This window comes from Rattus norvegicus, chromosome 19 (assembly GCF_036323735.1).
Source record: "Rattus norvegicus strain BN/NHsdMcwi chromosome 19, GRCr8, whole genome shotgun sequence".
NCBI classification, from domain to species: Eukaryota; Metazoa; Chordata; class Mammalia; order Rodentia; family Muridae; genus Rattus; species Rattus norvegicus.
In genome coordinates this window covers 63,913,806-63,940,107 of record NC_086037.1, presented here as the reverse complement: position 1 = coordinate 63,940,107, position 26,302 = coordinate 63,913,806, and the positions used below count along the sequence as shown (strand labels likewise).

The 26,302-nt window shown below is 46.1% G+C and overlaps 1 protein-coding gene across 1 annotated transcript in view; it reads right to left on the bottom strand.

Annotated features, from left to right (window-relative positions):
• Nucleotides 1-26,302, bottom strand: part of Cdh13 (cadherin 13) — a 1,037,872-nt gene that overhangs the window by 356,015 nt on the left and 655,555 nt on the right. The window contains exon 6 of the mRNA NM_138889.2: nucleotides 588-732. Within this exon, the coding sequence (NP_620244.1) occupies nucleotides 588-732 (145 nt within the window). The remainder of the gene's footprint in view (nucleotides 1-587; nucleotides 733-26,302) is intronic.

The following is a 26,302-nucleotide window of genomic DNA, read 5'->3' as shown; positions in this document are numbered from 1 at the left end:
ATTTTAATTAGAATGCTCTGGCCCCATAAAGGGGGGGGGGCTCTAAATTCTAAGCCCTTCCCAAATAGGTTAAACGTAGTGAAAGATAGCAAGGCCTCGAGGCCTGGAGTCATTTCCATAACAGTAGCTACACATATTTCCAGAGAGAAATGTCTTGCCTTTTGACAGAAGACAAAAGGTGTTTCTCTGAGCATCTTCTACGGAAAAGGGAGAAGGCTCAGCCTGTCACACCAACAATGTTCGTATTGAAAGGCAATTATGAAAAGGATTCAGAGAGCAATTTATGAGAAGGACATTCTCATCAAAACCCCACAAGGCACACCATTCTGCCTTCAGCCCTTACATTGAGAGCCAAATATCTACACGGTTCCCAACAATCTCCAGGCATCTAAGTCCTGGATAGACATCACCTCTGCAGACGAAGAAAGGCATTTTCATAGTTTGAAGTCCCCTGATGGGCTGAGTTCTATGCTTCCAGCCCTTGTTAGAATCAATGCTATTTAATGTCCACCAGTCAGAATTCCCAAAGACGACCATGTGCCATTTTCAGGACCGCCATGCTGATGGCCAGACAGCGTGTGACCTACCTGTGGGTGACCCTTCCATGACATGGCCGATGTAAGGGCCTTCCCGGAAGATGGGTCGGTTGTCATTCTGATCAATCACGATGACTTCCAGAGGCACTGGTCCCTCCAGAGTTCTGCCACTGGCATCTGTGGTCTCCACAAACAGCTGTATGAGCAAAGATTGGGAGAGAAAGAAACCATTATTTTTTAAAATCAAGACAAGTTTCCCCAGAGAAAGGAGGCTGTATCAATCATTTTGTGAGTCTTTGATGATATTGAAACTCTGGTTTCCATGGCTTATCACCAGGAGGAAAACAGAAACTCAACGGTTTACAATATAAGCCAGAGATCAGCAAGTGTTAAATCCCCCTTGGAAAAATTCACAATGAAATCATCAAATCTGCAAAGAAAATTAAACACACAGACACACACAGATAAAAACACATACAAATATACAGATACATATATACAGACACACACAGAGACACAGACACACAGTCACACACAGACATATGCAGACACACAGATACAGAGACACATATATATACAGACACACACGGAGACATATAGATACACAGATTCACAGACACACAGACACACACAGACAGACACAAGACACACAGACATACAGAAACACACACAGACACACAGACATATACAGAGACACAGACACAGACAGACACTCACAGGGACATACACACACAGACATATACTATTGCAACCCACCATAGTTAGGAAAATGTGTGTATACTGTTTGCTTTTCTAATCTCATTATCCTTAAGAGGAACATTACACTAATAGAAATAATACATGAAACATCACGAACTGGGGGAACCCACAGCGTTTGTGGTGATGCTGAAGAGACACTCAGATCAATATACATCTACAGACATCCCTCAGGTAGGAAGGCTGGTGTGTGCAGGGCCCTGCTGAGACCTCAGGATTCCTGCCCACCAGGGATTCCCTTGAAGAGCCAGAGACTTCACAGACCCATGAAGTGCTTCCAAAGACAAGCCCCTCCAGATCCTGGCCAAAAAGGCAGCATGGAAAGTGAGCCTTGCTGCTGGTCTGGAAACAGAGTATCACACCATGGCACTCCCGGGACACTGCTATGGCCACGTGTTCCATTTACTGACCTTACTTGGACCTTGGCTTCTCTCAGTAAAAACAACAAGATATTTTGTTTTGTTTTGTTTTTTTAATACAAGTGTCCCTCCCTTCAGAGGAGATGACCGCACTCTCTGGCCAGTGGAAAACAAAGCACAGAGTCTTTTTTATTACCAGGACTCAATTCCTTAGTTTCTTCATGGGTAAGGCCTCTCTTATAAACATTCCAATCACATTTGTGACATACAGTTGTGAACATCAGATGAAACTGGGCCTTCATAGAGTGTTTTCTGTTTTTCTTTAGTAGTATCATATTCTCTGTGTCAACACACACACACACACACACACATGCATGCACAAACATGCATATATATACACGCACACATAGCATAAACAAACACATGCATGCTTCTCTACCCATTTGATTTCTTGAGCAGATAAAACCTTAATTAAGAAAATTTTAAATGGACAAAGCCTTCGAAGATTGCACTCACATGAGGTACAATAGGAAAGAAACATTGTTTCAAAGCTGGAGCTTGGAAGGCTAGGCTCAGTTGGTAGCATGGCAACCTAAATCCAGATCCTCCAAACCACATTAAATTAGGGCAAGTGCCCTATGCCTACAATCCCAGCACTGAAGAGTCAGAGACAGGAAGATCCCTGGGTGTGCTGACCTGTCAGTGTAGCCAGAGCAGTGAATACCAGGTTCAGGGAGAGACTCTGTCTTAGTTTCCTATTGCTGTGATAAAATACCCCTTAAAAGGCAATTTAGGATGGAAAGAGTTTATTTTAACTTTCAATCAAAGTTTGCACCCCATTATTCCTGGGAAGCTGCAAGTACCGACTCTAGAGGGAGTTGGTCAGAGCAAACAAACACAACCAGGGACAGAGAACTATGAATTAATGCATGCACACTAGTGCTTCATTTGCTGTCTCTAGTTGAACAGTCCGGGATCCCTTTTCTAGGGAATGGTGCCACCCACAGTGTGCGGATGGTTCTTCCCACATCAATTAATACAACCAACACTATTATCCACAGATGCCCACTAATCAATGCCCACATGCCAACCTGATTTAGGTAATCCCTAGCTGAGACTCTTTCCAGGTGATTCTAAGTTGTGTCAAGGTGACAAAACCAATCATCGCATCCTATCTAAGAAAATTGTTAGACAATGATAGAAGACATCCAGTGTTGACCTTTGGCAGCCACATGTTTCTGTACACGTGTATGTCATACTCAAGCACACACCCACACACAGAACCCAACATCCTTGAGGGTTTCCCTTGCTGTTCTCATGTGAAGGCCTGACCACAGTGAGCAAATCCGGGCTTTCTGAAGGACACTGTTCTCACATTCCAGAGGGGCTGTCTATGTCAGAAAAATCAATGCTGAGCGATGCTGTGTCTTCCTCCTCCCCTCCTGAATGACATGCTTCAAATGCTCAAATTCCTTCCTTTGAAAGTCTGAAACCTTGTTTGTGGCATGTGAATCACATGATGGATTCCAGGGGCTCAGAAACAAAGCAAGATAGATACAAACAAAAGGAGGAGTGCCCACCCCCATCCGTCATCTTTGAAGTATGGAGCTGTGTGGCAGAGCCCACCAGGAGAGGAGTGGACAGGTGGCCAAAGATGGGAAGCCACAAAATGTCTGCTCAGGGGAGATGGGGCCAGTAGCCCTTTACGGCCGTTCTGTCGGCCAGCTCCTCAGAGTTGCTCTCAGTGGTTAACCTGCCCCCGGAATGATGAAACGTGAATGTGTATACCCCGGATTCTTAACTGTGGGCTATGACCCCCACATGAGGTTCCACAGCCAAGTGTGGGGCTTGTGAAAACCTGAAAGAGTTCTAAGTAAGCAACCACCAAACTTCAACTATTAAACATCCAAGGGGAGACGAAGACGAGGTGCTCTCTCTGGCGGTGTGCACCCATGCTGCGTCTTGCAACTTCACGGCAGCCTTCATATCGGGAGGGACTTGCTGAAAACTGAATGTGCCATGGCATCCAGCCCCATGACATCCAGCCCCCTACGCTCCCCCGAGGGAAGGGTCTGCACCTTTCTGCCTTTAATGGGTGCTGTAGAACTGAGGCACGAACTCCAAAGAGAGGAGGAGGAAGCTGTGGGGCAGATGGCCTGTGACTGAAGCCTCCAGATGTGTAGGACCCAGACTCTGAGCATGGCCTGGTCCTTCTAGACCCAAGTGCTTGGCACGGGCTTCTCACAGACTCGCTGAAAGCTGTGAAGGCTGTAATGTGACACACGGAAGCCTCTGACACAAGGATGGCTCTGAACTGTCACCAAAGCTTTTCCTCTCTTCTCTTCTCTCCTCTTTTCTTTTTATTTTGTTTTTGTTGTTTGTTGTTGTTCTGAGACAAAGTTTCACTCCTCACCTCTCACTGACCTGGATCCCGCTGTGGAGCTAAGGATGGTCTCAGGCGCACAGATTCTCCTGAGTGGGACTGCAGGCTGGAGTGACTGTGACCACCTAAATCTTACTTCAATGTTCAAGAGTCCATTTTCAGCCTGTTTTAGAAATGATGCGAGTGTTTTACATGAAGTCATTTAATCCGGTCTTGGAGGTCAGGGGAGGGGGTCCTGTAAACCTCAAGGCATCACAGAGGCTGACACAGGCTCATCATCTTACTGGGAGCACGGTTGTGGTCAGTAGGTGGCCTCGGACCCGTCCTACTGCGAAACTTCTGTTCCCAGACATCCCATCAGGTTTTGGTCCACACTGCTCCTAAATTTATTCTTATCCCAATCTCTGTGACCACCTCTGGAGGCTGGCTCTGCCACTCTCACCAGGTCCGCTGGAAAGGGCACTTTGGGGTTCACCATCATTACTGCAGGGTCTGCCCTGACCCCTTCATACTGTCCACCATGTCTCTATGTCATCCCATGACAGCTACCTTCCGATAGTGTCTTATCATAAATACTGTGTGTGCAAACACACACACACACACACACACACACACACACACACACACACACGAGCTTAGAGGCCAGAGGTCAACGTTGAATATTTTTACTAACTCCATCATATCTGCAAATTTTTATGTGTATAGGTGTGTGGCTTGGTGTATGTCTGCCTCACATGCATGCTGGTGCCTGAGGAGGCAGAAAAGGGTGTGGATTCTCTTGTGCCGGAGTTGCAGGTGGTTTGTGCTGCCCAGTGTGGGTGCTGGGAACCAAACCCCAACATCCAGGCTCCCATGTCTCCAGTCTCTCCGTCTTAGTTTCTGAGATGGGGTCTCAAACTGTACATGGAGCCTGTCAATATAGCTAGGCAAGCTGACCAGTGGCCCAGATATCCTCCTCTGGTTCCACCCCTCCTACCAGGGCTCCCAGCACATGTTACCATGCTTGGCCTTTTATGTGGGTGCTCTGGGGGTAAGCTTAAGTCCTCAGACCTGGGTGACAAGCACTTTATTGGCTGGATCTTCTCTTGAGACCCATCTGATTTTATTTCATTAATTCCTTCGACAGCTTCGCCCCAGCTCACTTCCACAAACCCCATCCAGGTCCCATGGAAGTCCTCTTGTTTCTTACCAACCCACTACAGCAGCCCTCTTAGCTCTTCCGCCTCAGGGCACACATCCAGCCCAGGTATCATCACATACACCCCTCCTTCTAACCCTGAGTTTCCCAGTTCCTCACCCATTCCTCTCCTTCCCAGCAGACCCCAGGATTCTCCTTCAGTTCTTACAGACTAACCAGGCCCCCTCACGGCCACTCTTTGGGATGTAACATTTTCCACAGCATGGACTGCTCATTCACGAGTGTGCCTTTCCACATCGGCCTCCTGAGGACAGGCCTGGTGGAAGGGCTCGGGGTTAGAGACTACCCAGATCTGAGGCCTGACACAGAGCCGTTTGCCTGAACCCCTCTCCTGAAGAGGTAGTTTCTCTTTAAGAGACCAGAGTCTAAAGCTCTGGCTTCAGCTTTGACCATCTGTCCTTTCTCCCCAGCTTTGGCACAGGAGGCTGACAGTCAGTTTGAGTTCACGGGCCCTGGGCCAGTTGACTCTATGCTGTCTTAATTGACCAACACAAGCCCCAACGGTAAACAATATCAAAGCATATTAAACTGACAGCTTACTTTTTAGAAGAAGGGAATTAACATTTATTTGGTGTTCGGCCCATCTCCAGGTTTTCGGTTGTTTTTTTTGTTTTTGTTTTTGTTTTTTAAATACATCTGCTTCAAAACAACTTGGAGGAATACTGATTGAGGCAAGGGAACTGGAGTCACAGTCCGTAGTCACAAAGCTGGTTTGTGACTAGGCAGCATCCACACTCAGGACTGACTCCAACATCCATAGTTCCCTCCCTCTGCCCATGTCCCTTCAAGGTCCTGTCACAGCCCGCCTTGAGGTTTTTGGCTTGGGTGGTTTAACTGAGTCATTTGCTTCATGGCTTTATATTACACTGGCTGCTATATTACAACCTTGTAGCACAGAGGCAAAGCGTGCATAGTCTCACTGGGAGTCCTGAGAGCACCTCCCAGCACGCACAATGAACCTTTGTGTATCACACAGCCCCTAGCTACAAAGCACAGGTTGTGAACATTACAGTGGCAGCCCAGCTCTGGGCCCCACCCCCACTCCGTGGGGTGTGTGTGCGTGTGTGTGTGTGTGTGAGTGTGTGTGTGAGTGTGTGTAAGTGTGTGTGTGTGTGTGTGTGTGTTTCCTAGGACAGGTGAATGTTAGCTTAGGAAGATGCTCTTTTTGAACTGTTTATTTTATTTTGAGACAGGGCCCCTCACTGGCCCAAGCCTCATCTGTTCAGCTAGACTGGCTAGCCCACAGGTCTGTCTCTACCTCTATCCCTGGGATTACAGGCCTATGACCAAAGCTTCGCTTTTCCATGTGTGTTCTGGGAGATCAAGCTCAGATCCTGCACATCTTTTAGACCTGTTCTTGTGAGGCAGAGGCAGGCAGATCTCTGTGAGTTCAAAGCCAGCCTGGTCTACGCCGTGAATTCCAGGGTAATCAGAACAACCTAGAGAAAGCCTGTCTAAAAGCAAAATGAAGAAAACAAAATCAAACAAACAAACAAACAAAAAAAAAAACCCAAAACAACAAAAACAATAAACTCGGGTCCTCAGGCTTGGAAGACAGACACTCTACTGAATGAGCCATCTCCCCAGTCACAGTCGTAGATGCTTCTGAAAGGAGAACCAAACGGAAATTATAAAATGTAAACGTCAGATTTATGAATTATCAAAAGCGGATATGTAATGCCAGAAGCATGAGGGACGTAAACCACCCTTAAACATTCTGGAGCAAATACGGTTTCTCCTCAGGTAGATAGATGAAGATGCTGTGTGACGTATGCTCTACTCCCAAGGGGCTTGGGGGGGCAGGCACAGGGGTGGGAAGACACCCTGTTGTTACATTCTCCTTCAGAAAGTATGGTCCATGCTCACCGGGCTGTGGGCATTAGCCTCTGACTTGCGGGAGGAGAGGATTGAGGAAGGCCATGAGGCTAGAGTCCCCTTAAAGATCCTTCCAGGTACCCAGCTCCTCTATTTCCTTCCATCTAGCTAGAGATGTGAACTGGTAAAGCCACAGTATGCAAGCCAAGGACTGTTTAAACTAATTGATGCCCTGGAATGCTGGAGCTGCTATCCGTATGATTCATTAATAAGGCTCCCTTATAAACAGAAGCAAAAGCACCACAGAGCACGCACACACGTGTTGACTTCCAGCACCACAGCCAACCCTTAAGGCCGCGCCCTGGGTTTGGCACATCCTCTCATCTCCTGTCACAAGAGACGTGGAGTCTGACATCGTGATCCTACGCAACAGGACGGAGAGCAAGTCGCTGACAAGGCCTTCTTTGAGTGGAGGCCAAGACAGGGATCTGGCTCTCAAAAGACAGTGTCTTTTGTCGCCTGGGCTGATTCAAGTCACAGAAGGGAGGGCAGCATCAATGGAGTCAGAGGCACAGCACCCCATGCATTCAATGCCCTGGTGAGTCATTTTGAAGAGAAACGATCCAAGGAGCACATCGGTGAGCTTCTTTTAACTCTGCCGATTCTGATTTGCTTTGGGCAGGGTATTCAAATACAGCCAAACACAGATACACACAGCTAATGACATTTTTTTGGAGATGCTGTGGTACATGCCTGAGTATACGTGGGCCGTGCACAAAGGCCTGTTTTTCAGTCACAAAAAAATGAAGATCTTATGCTAGCTGCGGCTCTAGCACAAGGAGACTTGGTTTCCTCTGTGCGGATAAGACACTGTCACCGAGTGGGTGCTTTCTGTCTGTATTTCCTCTTTGTGGCACATTTTCCGACCTGGAAGCCACGGTTGTCACTGTGCGAGGACTGAGTCTTTAGGAACTTCTGCTTGGGCTACCTTAAAAAAAATCACAACAAAAGTGGCCTCCTTCTTTGGACTCATCTTTGTAGCACTGCATGCTAACAAAGCTGGGACCACAACAGGATCTCTGCCGGGTCGCTGTGGATGAACATGGTGCAGCGTCTACCAGTGTCAGGTGTCTCCAGTTAAACTAACTGGATTGTAATTTCAGAGCTCGCTCTTGTGCGCTCTCTCTCTCTCTCTCTCTCTCTCTCTCTCTCTCTCTCTCTGTGTGTGTGTGTGTGTGTGTGTGTGTGTGTGTGTGTGTGTGTGTGTGTGTGTGTGTTCAGAGGTTAAGAGTACATATTGCTGTTCCACCCCAGCTCAATTCCCAGCACTTGTGTCAGGGGCAGCCATACCCATGGTAACCCTAGCTCCTGTGGATTTGACACCTTCTTCTCTTCAAGGATACCCACATGTACACGCACATGCACGCGCGCGCACACACACACACACACACAGAGAGAGAGAGAGAGAGAGAGAGAGAGAGAGAGAGAGAGCGCAAACAATCTATTTAGAAAAGTAAGAAGTCATATTTGCCCCCAGGAGAAGGAAAGGTGAGAACCGCTGATGTGATGACACGGATGCTGAGATGTTAGCCCAGGCTCACTCAGGGGCATCTCAGTCCCTACTTCTAACCCTGGAAAGGAGCTTGGAAGTAAGTCTCTAGAATCTGGCAATTATTTGGAGCTTACACAGGAAAAAAATTTCACCACGATCCCTTGGAAATAAGCCCGCAGAGCCTTAGTTTTCTGTCTGCTGTGTTGTTTATTTATGAGATGATCCCTAGAGGTCAAGGGCTGCTCAAAGACACTGAAGAAATGACCTTTTCCAAGGGGAATCAATGTTTGCTGGGATAAGCAAGAGAACAATAAGACTAATCCTAACTTAGGTCTGTAAACATGGCACTTAGTTTGGTGCTGCTTTCTGTGCTGCTGACCTCATTTATTTAATGTCTGTTCCATTGGCATTGAGTTACTTATTACAGGTTCCTTTGTTAGAAACAGGTTCTACACACACATGTGTGTATGTGTGCAGAACACACAGGAATATATATATATATATATATATATATACACATATATATATACAATACATATATTTATCTACATTTATCATCTATCTGTCTATCTGACTGTCTATATTCTGCACTTCTGTCTGTCTACTATCTATATCTGTCTATCTATCTATATTTGTCTGCCTATCTATCTTTTATAGTTCTATTATCTATCATCTATCTGTCTGTCTGCCTGTCTACCTACTATAGTTCTATCTACTATCTATCTACCCATCCATCCATCCATCCATCCATCCATCCATCTATCATCTGTCTGTCTGTCTGTCTGTCTGTCTGTCCATCCATCAATCCAGAGCATAGGTTCCTGGCCTCATTAGACCACCAACAGCTTGAAGACAGGTGTCTGACTGTGCAGCGCGTAACCAGTCAACCCAAGCATCAAGGGAAATTTTCCTGTGAGTTTTGATCCCCAGTTCTCAGGCTCTGTCTAGCTCTCTGCCTTCTTCCCACCCAGGACATCCACACGGTTGACATGAAACAAGGAGGGAGCTTCCAATTTTGGCTCTGTTTCTCTGTCAGATCCATGTAAACATTGGTATGCCCTAATTTCTGGGCCCTAGGAATAGAGCAGGTTAGGTGGGAAAGTGAAAAGAAGCCAGCAGGTTAGCTCACCTTAAAACAGAGAGCTTTTTCCTGAATGATCCGGAATCCTATGAAATGAATGCCATGGTGTTTGAGAAGGAAGGAGACTAGAAGCTCACAGTAATGGAGTCGGGAGAGACTTATCCTGCTCAACTGGTAGCTTTGGACATGGAGGATGAGACCATGACCCAATAACTGTAGGCAGCCTCTTGAAACTCAAAAGGGCGAAGGCAAGGATTCCTCCCTGGAGCTCACACATGGGTACGCAGCTCTGTAGACACCCAGATGCGCACATGGTCTAAACCATGTGCAGTGCTCAACCCACCAAACAGCACGGTAATAAATGTGTGTTGTTCTGAGTCCCTGTGTTCAGGATGATCTGTTACGGCAGCAGTGGGAAATTAATGCAGTGTCCACATAATTTATTGTTCGAACCAGGATACATTTTAGGATGAAAGTAGATACTATTAATAATTATGCCAAAAAAAAAAAAAATCCAGGCGCTGCCCAAAGCCATGTTAGGTAAACTGGGTCACACAGCTCTCTTACTTGACTAAGTAACTGGTTCCCTGGGTCTCGGTCTATACACATAACAAATGGAGTTTAGAGTACCCCTCTGTGTGTGTTCATTATTAAAAGAAGACAGAGGCGCATGCATGGAGCATGATGTCAGGCAGAGAGGAAATTCCAAACATGGGCCGGTCGGTCTGTTAAGGGGAAGTGACCTTACTGTGTACTTGCTGGGCATTAGTAGCACAAACCAGGGTCACACCAGAGGTCAAGATCCCCGTGGCAGCCAAGAGCCCCAAGAGGCAGCATCTGGCTGCTCTGTGTGTGCGTGTGTGTGTGTGTGTGTGTGTGTGTGTGTGTGTGTGTGTGTGTTGGGGGAAGCCTCAGCCTGAGAGGGAAGCTCTATCATCCCCATGTAGTCCTCCCAGGAAACCGTTCATTTCCCATAGATCTTTATTTAATGATCAGCGAAAAGGGGTGCAGCACTGTCAGTTCAGTCCTGTGTTGTCCCCTTGAAATCCCCTCCTATTAAACAATCCAGATTTCTCTTGGACACCCATTGTTTACATCTCATTCACTCTAACCCATCCAAGTTGAATGCCATCATGGACGACTTGTAGAGAGGTCCCAGGAACCTTTGAACCTTTGGCAGTCTTCTTCTGCATGTTCATGGGACTGCATGTATGTCTGCCTCTCCAGAGGCTATGGAACTAACATTTCACCTCCAAAAGGGGGATGGAACTTTCACACTCGTTATGTTATTAATTAAAGACCCCAGTCCTATTACTGGAAGCTTAGGAAAGCCTTCTGTTTTCAGAGCTCTGGTGCTCCCAGTGCAGACAGAAGAATCGTACTCAGAAAGTGTGTTCGATTTTACAGCTACAATAAAAACACCTTTTCCTTATGTATATGCATGCGCGCAACCACACTGGGCTTTGAGGACATTTTTCTCCATTTAATTTCTGATGTAACTTTAATTATGCAGAAGAAGTCAATGCAGATATTCAAAATAATTTTATTTGAGCAGCTAGGTGAAGTCACAGTAAATAGCCTGTGACTCCAGAGGGGACGCGGGCTGGAAATTTTAATTGGCTTCAGTGGAATTTACATAAATCATAAATGATGGAATCATGCCAGGCCCATTAAAACCGTGTACAAGGGTCAAGAAGATTTTTGTGCAAAATAAGAAATATAGCGCTTTGGAAAGCAAAGCCACAGGGAAGCCATTGGTGGGAATTAATTTATATTTGTGCTTTTCATGCATCGTAAACAAATGTAGACTAATAGACGTGAATGTCGTACTCTATTTTAAAGATTAAAAACATGTGTTTATCTGTCTGTCTGTCTATGTTCATGAGGGCAGTCCCAGAAGAAGACAGCACAGGGTGTCAGTTGCCCTGGAGCTGGAGTTACAGGTTGTGAGGCACCCAACATGGATGCCAAGAAGAGAACCCTGGTTCTCCACAAGGGCAGCGAGCCATGTTGACTGCTAAGCCACCTCTCTCCAGGCCCGGTACTCTAAAGTCTACAGATTTAAAGTCAATTTGTTAAACACAAAATGTATCGGGCATTGTCTTCCCAATATTGGTAACAAAAATGGTGTACAAAGACTTAAAGCGTCATCTAATGAATTCTAGGCAGGTTAAGGCACTAAGAGGGTAAAAGGGCCATTGAATATTTATGAAATAGAGCAAAGAAGACCTTTCTGAGTTATAATCAGAGCCATAATTTACTCTGTGAATTATTGATATATTAAGGTACTTAAATGAAAGGTCTTACAAGCTAAAGCAGCCCAATAAAGCAAACAGAGGCTGAGGAGGTGTTTGCATCCCATAAACCCTGGTTTATTTTGAGTTTACTAAAAGCTGGTTTAAAAAAATCAATAGGGAAAAAATAACAATTACCCAGATGGCAACACATAAAGACCAAAAATTATAAAAATGAAATGACTTCTTTTTTTCTTATAAAAGTGTCAAATAATCAGGAAAAAAAACCCAGTAGTCTAATCAGGCAAACTTGTGAGAGATAAAGTTCTTATCCATCACACCTGGTGGAAAAATACCTTTTCAGGTCGTAGAAATGACTCAGCAGGTAAAGGAGCTCATCCCAGAGTCTATGGTCTGATTTCCATATCTGGGATAGTAGAAAGTTCTCCTTTGACCTCCCTATACATGGTGTGACCCATCTACATATGTGTACACACACACAAACACCCAGAAATAAATGCCATAAATGTAATGAAACTGAATGGCTAAGATCAAAAACTCCGGCGACAGCAGATGCTGGCAAGGATGTGGAGAAAGAGGAACACTCCTCCATTGTTGGTGGATTGCAAACTGGTACAACCACTGTGGAGATCAGTCTGGAGGTTCCTCAGAAAACAGGACATTGAACTAACTGAGAACCCAGCTATACCACTCCGAGGCACATACCCAAAAGATGCTCCAACGTACAACAAAGACACGTGCTCCACTATGTCCATAGCAGCCTTATTTATAATAGCCAGAAGCTGTAAAGAACCCAGATGTCCCTCAACGGAGGAATGGATACAGAAAATGTGGAACATCTACACAATGGAGTACTACTCAGCTATCAAAAACGATGACTTCATGAAATTCTTAGGCAAATGGATGGAATTAGAAAATATCACCCTGAGTGAGGTAACCCAGTCACAAAAGAACACACCTGGTATACACTCACTGACAAGTGGATATTAGCCCAAAAGCTCGAAATACTCAACAATATCAACTAACAGGACCCTCAGAGATCCCAGGGACTAAACCACTAACCAAAGAGTATACATGGGGGGACACATGTATCCATATGTAGCAGAGGATGACCTTTTTGGACATCAATGGGAGGAGAGGCCATTGGTCCTGAGGGAAACTAGGAGAGGGAATAACATTTGAAATGTAAATAAATAAAATATCCAACAAAAAAAAAAAGAGAAAAAAAGATGTCTTTCTGAAGTATAACTTGTGAGGATTTAGCAGAGATTTGAGGATTTTACTTTCAGAAATGAAGACTGGTGTGTGTGTGTGTGTGTGTGTGTGTGTGTGTGTGTGTGTCAAGGGAGCATGTGACTGAGAGAGAGAACACACAGTGACACACTCATTTACATTTTGCATAAAATGGGGAGAGCATTTAAAAAAAACCCTTCATGTTTTAAGTGGAGACTCGTGAGAGAATTCTGGAATCAGTAAAAGTAGAACATCACCTTGCAGAAACACTTTAGAGAGAAGGAAATGTATTTCTGGCACAGAAATAACATTAATAATGCAAGTGGAATATTTAAGAAGCAAATTATGACTGAAAAAGAGGACACGTGAATAGATGCAAGTTCTGGAAAACAGGCATCCTGCTACTAAGACCATGTTGGCAGGGTGCTACAGTGACTGTTTTCCGGTAGGCAAAGTTCTTTGTCTCTCTTGCCCTACATCTGTAAAAGGCACATGCTAACGTCAAAGGCAAGCTAAAGAGTCAAGAATAGTGGCTAAGGGAGGGGAGTCACTTTTCCATGGAGATGTGGCTGCTGGTAGGTTGTTCATGAGCCAGATGACGTTCAATCCCATACCCATGTATAGATGGCCAGCAATTATTTGACTCAGGAGGCTAATAATAATGATAATAGCACATGAAATTAGGAGGGGGTGGGCTGAGGGATTTGGAAGTGGTGAGGGAAGGATAAGATCAAAGTACATTGTATCCAGGTCTGAGTTCTTCAAAGAAGAAACAAGAACAATAAGAACAAAGCATGTTGCCAATGTTTGTGGCCGTGCAGGGACACAATCTCCTCGGACCTGGTTACTGTGAGAAAGAGTTTCGTAGTAAGGAACAACATAAATGACTAGGATCTCATTAACACGGATCTCTCTGCTCTTTCCTATGGCTTTCTTGCTTAAAAAATATTTTACTTTGATCAATCTCTCCGTGTGTGTGTGTGTGTGTGTGTGTGTGTGTGTGTGTGTGTGTACATGCAGTGCCCACAGAGGCCAGAAGGGGGCACTAGATCCCCTGGGGCTGGAGTTACAGGTGGTTGTGAGCCTCCCTCTCCCAGTGTTGTGTACTTAACCCTGCTCCGCTGGAAGGGCTGTACTGACTCTAAGCTGCTGAGCCTCCCTTCAACCTACCACCCTGCTTTCTGAAGCATGTCTAACTAAGAGCTAGCTTTGCTTGAGTGGACTCAAGGCCATCTCTCGAGTGCAAATTGGTGTGGTTTGAGCATCCCACACCCTCAGCCCATTATCTGGTCCCCACTAGAAATTCAACCTCTATGCTAAACCTGGCCATTGCTCACTATCTGTGGGTCACCCTCTTGGACAAGTTGTCACCTCCTGCTCATGCAACTGTCTCTTAACGGTCCCCTGCTCTCTCCCAGGCCCGTCAGATTCCAAAATTAGCTTTCAAATTCTGAGGGGGACTTTTCTCCCCGGCTTTGGATACCTTGCAGTTTTTAGGAACTGGATACATCCTTGAATGGATCTCTTTGTCTAGAACCACCTGGGTACTATCACATACTTTTTGGTAATTGTGTTTCAGGGCTTTTGCATGTGCCCTGCCCTCACCTGACACACTCTTTTCTTTATAGCTTTCCATGGCTCCCTCCCCTCTTTCATTCACTCCTGTCCTCATGAGCAGATACTTTTCTTGAAGAACTGACTGAAAATGGTCACTGCTTCTCATTGTCCAGCCCTCATCCCAGTGCCATCCCCCTCGCTCTGATTGATATTGGCTTGGATCATCTTCTGCCTCCATTCTGATGCTGTGATAAAGACTAGGACCAAAAGCAACTTAAGGGAGGAAAGGGTTTATGTCAGCTCACAATCTCCGAGGGAAGTCAGGGCAGGAACTTCAAACAAGCCTCAGAGGAATGCTGCTTGCGGACTCACCCACAGGCTGATGCCTACCTATAGCTTTCTCATAAAGCCCAGGATGATAGATGACCTGTTCGTGGAATAGTGATTTCCACAGTGGGGCAGGCCTTTCTACATCAGTTAACAATCAAGGCGACCCTTCCCAGACACACCCACGGGTCAATCTAATCTTTGCAATCCCTCAAAGTAGGTGTTCCTCTCAGATGGCTTTAGGCTGTGTCAAGTTGACACAATGACAAAGCTAACTAGGACACTGCCCGTGATGCAGGCCTGCTAAAAGACAAGCTCACCAGGACAACAACGTGCGCTGTTTACACAGCACACAGAAACAAAGTCTCCCAGAGAGTTTATTTTCCATAAATGAAACAGAGAATCAGTTAAGGATATGTGTGTGTATGTGTATATATATATATATATATATATATATATATATATATATACATATATATATATATTCATTTTATCAGGAAGATATTTTACTCTCCCTCCAGGACAGTTTAATAGACAAGAGAGAAATGGGACCTTTAAAAAAATCTTTGAGGGGGACCCAGCCCCAAAGCAAAGCATTAAGGAAACATCTTCCTTCCATTTCGAGGGAAGAAACCCACTTGAGTGCGCTCGGTGTAACTGTCAAAAAACGTGCAGACTGATGACTCTACATGGGAGCATTCATTGTTTGGTGATGATTGATAGCAAATGGTTTTGTTCTGACACACATATTACTAATAAGCATATTTAAACGAAGGCAAACAATGCAAGTAGGACTCAATACAGATTCCTTCCCACCAAAGCGATCCCATCTGTCCCTGCCTTTATAAATGAGGCAATCCAAGTTCCCAGAATAGGCTCATATTTCTTACATAAATCCCTCCCCACCATTCTTAGAACCCTAGCTCAGCATCTCTCCTCTGATTTTTCATTTGCGGGGGGAGGAAAAATTGCCTCAAGCAGTCAGTCATGACTGCGGCATGATCAGACCCCTGCCGTTAGATTCTTTTTGGATTTCAAGCCAGATTGTATCATCTCTTCTCTTTTGGCCACATGCCCTTGCATCAGATTGGGGAATGGGCTCTTTGCTGAATAAGCAGTATGGACAGACCTATTTATAACTAAACTCATATTCGGCTTCATCCTGTACCCTCTCAGACGTCCCCTGCTTAACAGCCACTCAACTTTCTCAAGTGTCCTGGACGGCTCGGAATTAAAGTGTCATTGAAAGCCACTCTCATGACCCTGATGTTAACTTTGCATGCACTACGACGCAGTGCGCAGCAGCGCAGCCTCACCGCAAACAAGATGGCGGGTCACAGACTCACTGGGCGAGCTGCTGCAGCACAGAGGGTGGGAGCTACGGAAGCACGATGCAGCTGACACTTCTGCTTTCTTCTGAACTTGTGAGGTTGATCCTACAACACTACTGTGGTGATAAGACTCATCCCCAGATGCTCCAAGCACTTCAAGAGGTGATCAAACCCGCCACTGGGCGCTGTCCGCGGTCCTGAACCCAGACGGCGATTCTAGCACCCACCCCAGGATTAGCCCCAGATGGGAGAGGACTTCCTGATGTGGTACATCAGGGTAGGTGTAGTGCATGTTGGGAGAGGTACCTCTATTACAACATTTCCGGGAAGATCAATGCAATATTCAGTGTTATTACCTCGTGAAAATTCTAGTTGAGAAGAGTAAATGTTATGTTCTCAGGTAACGGATGGGAAGGCTGGGCTCACTTCCTCACAAGGGCCTCCTCCTCGGTGATGACTTTGTCTGCTGCCTTCTGCTCAGTGAATCCCTTTGTCTCCCTCTACTTTCTTTGGTCTAGTGTTTGCTTGCCTCTGCACTTGTGCAGGGAGGGGACTCCATTTGGCACACAGCATCTTCCCTCTCTTGTGCTGCAGTCTAACATTTACACAGCATCTTTTATGTATTTGGCGATGGTGGTTTTTTAAAAAGGCAGCAGCTGGGGACTTCAGTGTTGAAATAAATGCCTGTCCAAGTGAGAAGGAGCAGATTAACAAGGATGGGGTTATTTAACAAGGATGAATGATATGTGACAACAGACAGCCATGCTTAACTCACTAACGTGCCAAGTGTTTCTGGTTCCATTTTGCAGGTCAAAGAATGATTTCTAAATGAGGTGTCAGCTCAGCTATGGTTTCAGAGTCTTCTGGGAGACAAATGATGGGAGGAGAGGTGATTGGGGTTGTGGGGGGATAAGTAGGAATAAAAAGTTAAGTTGGGGAGATGGCTCAGTGGTTGAGAGCATGTGCTGCTCTTACAGAGATCATGGGTTCGATTCCCAGCAACCCTGTGGTGGCTCACAATCACTTGCAACTTCTGCTCCAAGGGACACAATGCCCTCCTCTGGCCTCTGTGAGCACGGAATGCACAGATTCAGATACAACATATAGAAGTAAAAGTATATTTTCTTCTAAAGTTAAAGAAGTAACATGAAGTCACAAAGTATCAAAACATTATCCAAGAGCTGCGCTCCAGCCCTTGAGCCAGACTCCACCTACTGCCTGTTTGCAGATGGAGTGAGTGTGGGAAGGTGGCTATGCCTGTTCTTTCCTGAGGCTGCTCAGGCTTAGGATTGCAGAACCAAGTAGTTACTGGAGAGTCTACGTGGATCACAAGGCTTAAAATATTTATTATCTAGCCCTATATAGGAAACGCGTTCTGACACATATTCTAGACACTCAATGCAAGAAGGGGGAGGAATAAGAGAGAAGAATCTTGACAACCTGAGATATCTCTAAGCAAATTCAGCTATATTCATAGTTTTCTTTATCATTATCATTTATTCATCCTATACTCTATATATACATACATACATAAATATTATATATACATATATAGCATCCCCATTATACTTCATTTTCTTTGACAGACTCTTGGCTTATAATAATTTCTAAAAAATAGTCTTGATTGGTTCTGGGAGTCTGAAGGAAGAGGAGAGAGAGACAGAGAGACAGAGAGACAGAGAGAGAGAGAGAGAGAGAGAGAGAGAGAATTCAAGGTCACCTTGGGCTATATAGTGAGACCTCAAACAAAAAAAAGGCTCTTCTTCACCTCTTGTGGTCATCTTTCTAGTTTTATGACCTTTGCAGGTGCACATAAGTGTGCACACATGCACACGAAAATCTATGGTCTGCCTATGTGAAAAGCACGTGGCATTTGCCCTAGTGACAGTAATGGAGGTGGAAAGGATAAGAATAGTAATGTGGTTTATTCCATGGTTGGGTAAAACTCCTCCCAGAAGCCATGGGTTTTAAATAAAAACCCCAGCGCGGTGCCTGGTATGAAACACCTTTTTTGTGAGTTGTTGGCCACTGAGGTCCCAAGGGTCCTGCCATTGGTCTTGGCTGCCCACCAGAACTTAGTGGTAAGATCCTATTGCTGAAGACATAACTGTTACTGGTCCAGGGACACCTCTTCCCCCCAACGCCCCCTCCCCCATTATTCACCACCCCTCATCTCCTCAGTGGTCAAATGACAATAGACATAGGAACCAATAGGCAAGCCTGTGTAGATGCAAAGTGGCATGTGGTGAATGGAGGCTTAGTGTTTACCAACCAAGTTAAATGAATGCTGTCCTGCCTCTCAAAACCCAACCCCAGAGCCATGGATCTGAATACCAATGGTTAATTATAGCCTGTAGGTGCCAAGAAAGTCAGATGGCTCTGGAACCATGATGACTGGATTCACAGGCTTTAGTAAGTTAGGGTCAGGGTGGGGTGGGGCCATCTCTAGAAGGATGCCTGCTACTCCCAGAGCTAAGCCTTCACCTATTCTCTGTTCTCTGTAACAGTTCCTGGCCTCTGGCTGGCAAGTGGCCTTGCCACCTCCCCCACCCCAGGACGGCTTTGTTTTTCTATGTCTCCTCAATATCTAGCATGTATAAGCTGCCCAACATTTATTGATTATATAAACAAGTGAAATCAGTTCATGAATGAATGAATGAATAAACAATGAATAAGCATTGTGTGGTAAGCACATGACAATTCAGGGATTTCTGCTCGGTCTCTTAAAAATTAAGAAGAGCCCTGTCCCTCCATAAGTGCTGAGGTTGTCTATTCACTAGGTGCTAACTGGTTTACCCATCTTTTTGCTTTCCTTGGAGGGTGGCAAGTACTGCTCTGGGAGACATGGCACAAGGCTTCACAGCTCCAAAAGCACCCACATGGTCCTCTGCAGCTGAAGGCAATCCTCGCAATTATCCCTTGGCCCTGGGCTCACCGTTCACAGCCTCCGCTCTGCTTAAGGCCATTGCTTTCACTAAGACAGCTTCTAGTCTAGAATTCTTCATTAAACCTCCTGCTCATTCCAAGTGCCTGGCTCCTTCCCACGGTATAGCACGCTTGTCTCTAAACCAGGCTCTGCCTTCCGATGCCCCCTGGGCTGATTCCGGTCCTCACTTGGACCTGGTTCTGTTTTAAATCTTGTTTGCCAATCTCTTCAAACGCTCCAGATTTCTAAACACTCTAGTAGAAAAACGAATTTGTACGGTCACCTGGTGGTGGCCGTCAGTCACCCACGGCCATGGTAACTGTTTCTAAGGATGCAGTGGTTCCTTGTAACCAGTGTTTACTTGCCTCATCCCTGAGACACTATCTCCTCCCCAGAATTAAAGTACTGTCTTCCATTTCCTTATACCCATGCTCTCTGGCAGCTTACTGAAGCCTAGGAGACTCCAATTTACAATCCTTATATCCCTCAAGCTCCTATCACCTTCCCGTCCCTTCCCAACCCAGAGCCTGTAGGTTCTGTATTTTGGGTTGAAATGATGCCAGTGTTTGGGGCTCGCAGGGTGATACCCCACCCGCTGACCTCAAGCAGAGTCTCCCAACATTTTCCCCCATCTTCCTGGCCCTGCTTCTCTTTCTTCTCTAAAGCAAGGTATAGAATTTCTTTCGCTTTGATGCAGGTCATGGAAATCATGGTTCTTCTCCTCAAAACTATCTATGGAAATTGAATTTCCGTAGCTCCCACTATGTATATAAGAGCTCGCCGTAAATTGATTCTCCAACTGAACCCACATGATTGTGTTTGTTTTATTGAAGTTAGGTCCAGGTTCTGTCTCGCAGCCTCCTGCTCCCAAAAATAAGACTCAGACTCAAATTATAGTAACAAATACCTTGGGCGTACACCTAGGCTCTCCGCTGACTAGACAGATCATAACTAAAGATAACCCATTTATTTTAACCTACATTTTGCCATAAGGCCGGTTACCTGTGTTTAGGTACCATGCATCCACGTGTACACACATCCTTCTCCTCACCTCTTTTTGGGATCCTCCCCCTTTCTCCTTCTCTCTCAGAATTTTTTTCTCCTCCCCATGTCCTACCTCTAATTCCTGCCCTAAGCTACAGGCGACAAACATTTTAATTGACAGGTGAGGCATCTCTACAAGACACAAGATGACCTTTCGACATGAGACTCTTCCAGTAAGGGTCTCCTCTCATAGGCATAGGCAGAAGCAAGGAATGACGACCAGGGTAGGTCAGATGAGTCAGGCAGACAGCCCTGGCTCTCTTCACTCACAGAGGCAGGGCCAACAGGTACCCTTCCTGTCCAATTATATTTCTATATACATTGCTATCCAAGCTTCATCCAGTCTAAGCATTAACAGGAGCTCATTTACCCTAGCCCTTCAGTGCTTAATCTGCCATGCCAGTCAAACACCAAATAAACGCGTTACACTTCGCTGGTGCGTGGTCGTCTTTTGTTACAGAGCGTCGCCAAGACACCCACTCCAGGATGGGTGTGGCACCCTTGGGAGCTGATCGAGCGACTGTGGTAATAACCGATATCCTCAAGTTACATAATGCCAAGAGCTTTGTCCAACTACGCAAGGGAAGTCACTGAAGAGAGTCAACTTAAAAAAAATTTTTTCTAGAAGACCTGACCCTGATTAGCATATTAATAACAGGCGATCGTTTCACGGGGTGGGGGTCCGAGCCTGTTTCTGCAAACTCATTCTCAGAGCGGAGTCACTTTCCGAAGGGCCAGGTGACAGCGCCTTCATTTTCGTCTCTTCCCTTTGTACTCTCCGCGGTTTGTCAATGACTCTACGAAACGTTTCATTAACCTTCTGTGTCCGTTAAATATTATCTGCTTGCATCACACCGCTCGGGTTCCCTGTCCACGACTTTCAGAACTTTATACTTTCTTTAAAAGGAAAATAAAAAACCTTCAAGTTCAAGTTAAATACTGGCTGCGGGCCGATTCCATAGAAGGTCCCAAACCCTGCATCGCTAAAATCAGCTCAGTAGTTTTCAATGCCACTCACTCAAACCAGAGGCATAGGGCTGATTGCTTGGTGACCGGAGCCATGGCTGCTCTCCTCTAGTCTCCGTGCTCCCCTAATGTGCTCCCCTAATCTGCAACTGGGGCTAGTGACACACGCATTCAAAGCGGCTAGGCAGCCTATATTATTTTTTTTCCTGGATTTTCAGAGAAGATGATCTGAAAAATAATATCTTCAGAAATTTCTTTGCCCAGAATAATTGTTTTTTTATAGAAACAGTATTTTTTTTCCTTCCTTTTTCTTTTTCTTTTGACGTGCCAGTGACGAACTCTCAAGCCTTGTGCATTCTGTCAGCTTTGAACTGTTTGGCTTCTAAACCATACAAGAGCTTTCCCCTGGACCCAGCCTTACTTTTCAGTGATATCTTGGCACCAACTGTCAGCATTTGCCCTAGATTGGTCTTGGGTAAGGACTGGGAAAACGTTTTAGTCGGTAGAGCCCTTCTTGCCTTGCAGTCATGGGGATGGGAGTTAGATCTCTATAACCTACATAGAAAGATGGCGGTCTTTCTATGTAATGCCAGTGCTGGGACAAGGAGGCAGGAGGATCTCTGGGTTTGCTGTCCAGCCAGCCTGACCTACACAGAGTTCTAGGCCGGTTGGATACCAAATCCAAACACAAAAACAAACAAACAAACAAACAAACCGCAAGGTGGTCGGCACTTGAGAAACAGTACCTGAGGGTGTCTTCTGGCTTTCGTGAGATGTGCGCATGCAGCTGCATACACACGTGCACCCTCATGCAGGAACATGCGTACATGCATGTGCCCGTGAACACACACACACACACACACACACACACACACACACACACACACACACACATGGCACAGTCACCGACAAAGTCCAACCTAGGTAGGAATCGGGAGGTAACCAAAGCCGAGCTCTCATAATGCCCGGGCCCTCAGCTTCTCGCATCTCTAGTAATCATCTCCCTTGCTTTGGGATTGGTGGAGTAAAGAGGTGAAGCCCCGGCATTGGCAATCACGCTGATTCCGGAGCTCCCTCCTTGGCCCACCCATCCACACAGGCTTGGCTCAAGGTGCCCGTCTGTTCCTTCCTGGTCTCCCTCCGTCCGTCTTCTCAGCCGGCATATTTCTTGGCTTCCCCCATTCTGTCGCAGCTCTTCGCACACGACAAGATGCTTTATGAGGCCCGCTCCACTCCTTTATCATTGGTTTTGTTTAGTAATTTAAATCTTATTCTCCTTGTTCTAAATGAAAAATATTGATGATTTCAATATTTTATATTTCTCTCTCCAAGAAGAAAATTGTGAACTACTGATTTATTGTCCTCTGATACGCAATTATTTTTTTTATATTCCTGGGAGCAACAAACAGCAGCAGAAGCAAAATAGGCTTCCGGTGCCAGGATGAGGGAGTGGGCTCTGTGGCCATCGCCACGTCTGCTTCCCGCCCTGGCTCTGAGTTCTTCTATGCCTCTGCCGCTCTCTGGTGATCTTGTATCTCTGCCAGGCAGGGGACTCAGGAACGGGGACCAACTCCCAAGACAGTCCCAGATGTCAAGCCCTCATCTACCTTCTAAATCAGATGACAGCTTTACCCGCATCCGGTCTTCCATTCTCCTGTGATATCTGGGGCTCGGCATGGTCCGTGCTTTCCCCAAATAGGTTTTAGGTAAGAGACCCCAGCCGGCTGAGAGCACAGAGAACAGAGTCCAAGCCAATCAAAGTCTAACCTAGGGCTGACCACCTCTACCAGGTGGATGGAGACATGAGTGTGGTTTCCTCAGTGTCTGCCTCTGAACATGCCAGGGGTCCTAAAAGAGAGCAGCCTGTACCAAGTTAGCAGATAAATTTGAACAGCTCAGCAAAAAAGTAGTCTCTTAGGGGAGTCAAACATCGGATGGCAATAGAAGGAAAAGAGAGCTGTACGGTCGGAGGTCGGTCCACCAAACTTGCTAATCCTACAACGTGCACTGTGGTAGCTTGAATATAGGTCCACAAGGAACTGTTAGGAGGTGTGTGACCTTGTTGGAGTAAGTCTGACTGTTAGAGGAAGCATGTCACTGGGTGTGGGCTTCAGGGGTCTCAGAAGCTCAAACGCCAGGTCTAGTGGCTCATTCTCCCTTCCTGCTGCCTTCAGATCCAGATGTAGAACTCTCAGCTACCTCTGTAGCGCCATGTTTTGCCCTCATGCCACCATCCTTCCGCCATGATGATAACGGACTAAGCCTCTGATGCTGTGAGCCAGCCTCAAAGTAATGTTTCCCTTTATAAGAGTTGCCTTGGTCATGGTATCTCTTCACAGCAGTGGAAACCCTAAGACTCTCGCCAAGGCACCTTTGGAGGGTTATAATACCACTGCCTCTGAATTACATGCATAGATATGTTCATTTTTTGGTGCATACCTTAACTAATAATTCCCTTTATTCCAATTCTCTTTTAATTTTTCTGAGCTCTTCAGAACCTACCCACGAGTGGCCTTCCTATCACTCTGTCTAGGTTTGGATCTTTTGTGCCCAGAAGATCTCAGCTGGGACCTCAAGAGGTGATGTCTCCACCATCTGACATGAACATTCTAAGAGGCTGTCTCCACCATCTGACATGAACATTCTAAGAGGCTGTCTCCACCATCTGACATGAACATTCTAAGAGGCTGCCTCCACCATCTGACATTTTAAGAGGATGGGCACCCAGCTATTTGTTCCCTGTGGATACTCTAAGGGTCAGAAGGACATCAACAAAGCTCCCTGGGATGACCTCCCCTTGGATTTACATGGGGCCCCATAAGGGTACACGAGGCCTGCTAAGAGCAGCTAGGTGGGCACTGGGGTAATGCAGTAAGAATTCTTTCAGCACGGTCTAGAGGTCAAGTTTAGACCATGGAGTTAAAGACGCAGTTTGATTAACAAATCAAACTACAGTTTATCACCTGGGGTCTTTGATTGGGTTCACACTGGAAGAGAGTCTTACTGTCTAGGTAGGCTTCATGAATCCCAGACTTACTGCTTTTAGAAAAACAAAACAACAAAAAACAACAACAAAACAACAACAACACAACAACAAAAGCCAGAAACCAGGGGTAGGGAAGGTTGCTTTCGCTTTGGGACAGGGTGTGGAGCAGCCTGACTGCCCTCCAGCCTGCAGTGTCTCTGATCCAGATCCTCTCGCCTCCCTCCGAGTGCTGGAGTTATGGACTTGCATGATCTAAGTTTATGCAGTGCTGGGGACTGAACCTAGGCCCTCACCCATGCTAGGTAAGCATTCTACTCACTGAATCATACCACAAGCCCAGAAACGCAGTTTTAAATGCAGTTTTATTAACATGTGGAGGCCAGTCTCCTGACACCAAAGCTTATGAAGGGACAGGAGAAATAGAATGACGTGGGTTTTTAAACTGCATCCTGATCCTCTGTGGGCCGTAGCACTGCTGTGGTCAATTAGAGCATCCCTTGCACTCTGTGGCTGACTCTATGACCTTATACCTTGAAGCACTTCCAGGAGTGTGACGGGGTGGGAAGTTGAGCCTGGTGACCTTGAGCTTGGCTGTGTGACTTGCTTTGGTCACTGAGATTCAAGCTTGTGCAACCTACGCAAATTTTTAATGGATCCCAGCCCTGTGTTGTGGGACCTTGAGCATCTGCCTGGTAGCCACTCCCTCTGGCTTTCCCAGTCTCCGAAGAGTCTTCTAGAGTCTGGTAAATTCATAGTGGGGATACTGGTTCTGGTTTAAGGTGCCTTGCTGGCCTCCACATTCTAGAAGCCAGCCGCAACTCTTGGCTTTCAATTACGAGTGGCGAAATTGTCTCCGGGGATACAACTGACAGGGTTGGGAACCGTTCTGTACATTCTTGGAGCTGAGCAGCTGGGTGTAGAGGGAGAAAGAGGAAGCTGAAAAACAGGCCAGAACCCAAACATCTGGAACCCTGCCCAGCACAGATGACCCTTAGCCGATCAAAGAACATGTCCATAAGAAACACAAATACTGGAGGATGCAAGCTACTTCGGTTTCAAAGGTGTCTAAACTGTAGCAGGAGCAACCCCTGAGCATTACTGTAGCATGAAGGGAGATCAAAGGGAGTGAGGAATGGCCTCAGAGGGCCTGAGTACACAGAAGGGCCTCCCTGCCGGCACTGTGAATGCCAGTCAGGCTGTGTGGCTTTCTCTAGCCGGTGAGAGGGTCTCACTTTTGTTCTCATAGCAGGGTCCACAACCTAGCACACAGGCGCAGCCCTGACTGTCATTCTCACCACCCCACTTTCTCCTAGTCACAGTGTTGCAGGAATCAGACAGGATGTACCTCCACTCCAAGCAGCCTGTGCACCAGCTACAATACCCACACTCTGTCACCTCTCAGAGTCCAAGAACTGTGCTGGGCTTGTTCGCTCTGTGCCATTGGAGCCCGGCCTAGTCCTGGTGTAGAACTCTGGCCACCAGGGTGGATGGATGAGCCAAGGAATGGGAAGGACATTCATGTATCACAGTGAACCGATAAGAACTCGGGTCTGAGGGAATGCTCACCTAAAAGCCTTGTTGAGCGCACACAAGATACAGGTGTCAGGAAGTGATGTGTGATTCCATAACAAGGAGAATCTTTTTTTTTTATTTTATCTTTTCTTTACAATTTCATTTTAATACAATATATTTTGGTTATACTCTCTCCCCTTCCTCAGTTCTTCCCAGATCTTTCCCACCCCTACCAACCCGACTCTGTGATCCTTCTTTCTCTCTCAACACCAAATCCCTCCAAAAACAAAAGGAGTGAAGATCGAAATAAATAAAAGCAACAACAAACCCAGTAAGATGAAACAGAACTGGTACACACACCACCACCACCACCATCACCATCACCACCACCACCACCATCACCACCACCATCACCATCACCACCACCACCACCACCACCACCACCACCACCACCATCACCATCACCACCACCACCACCATCACCA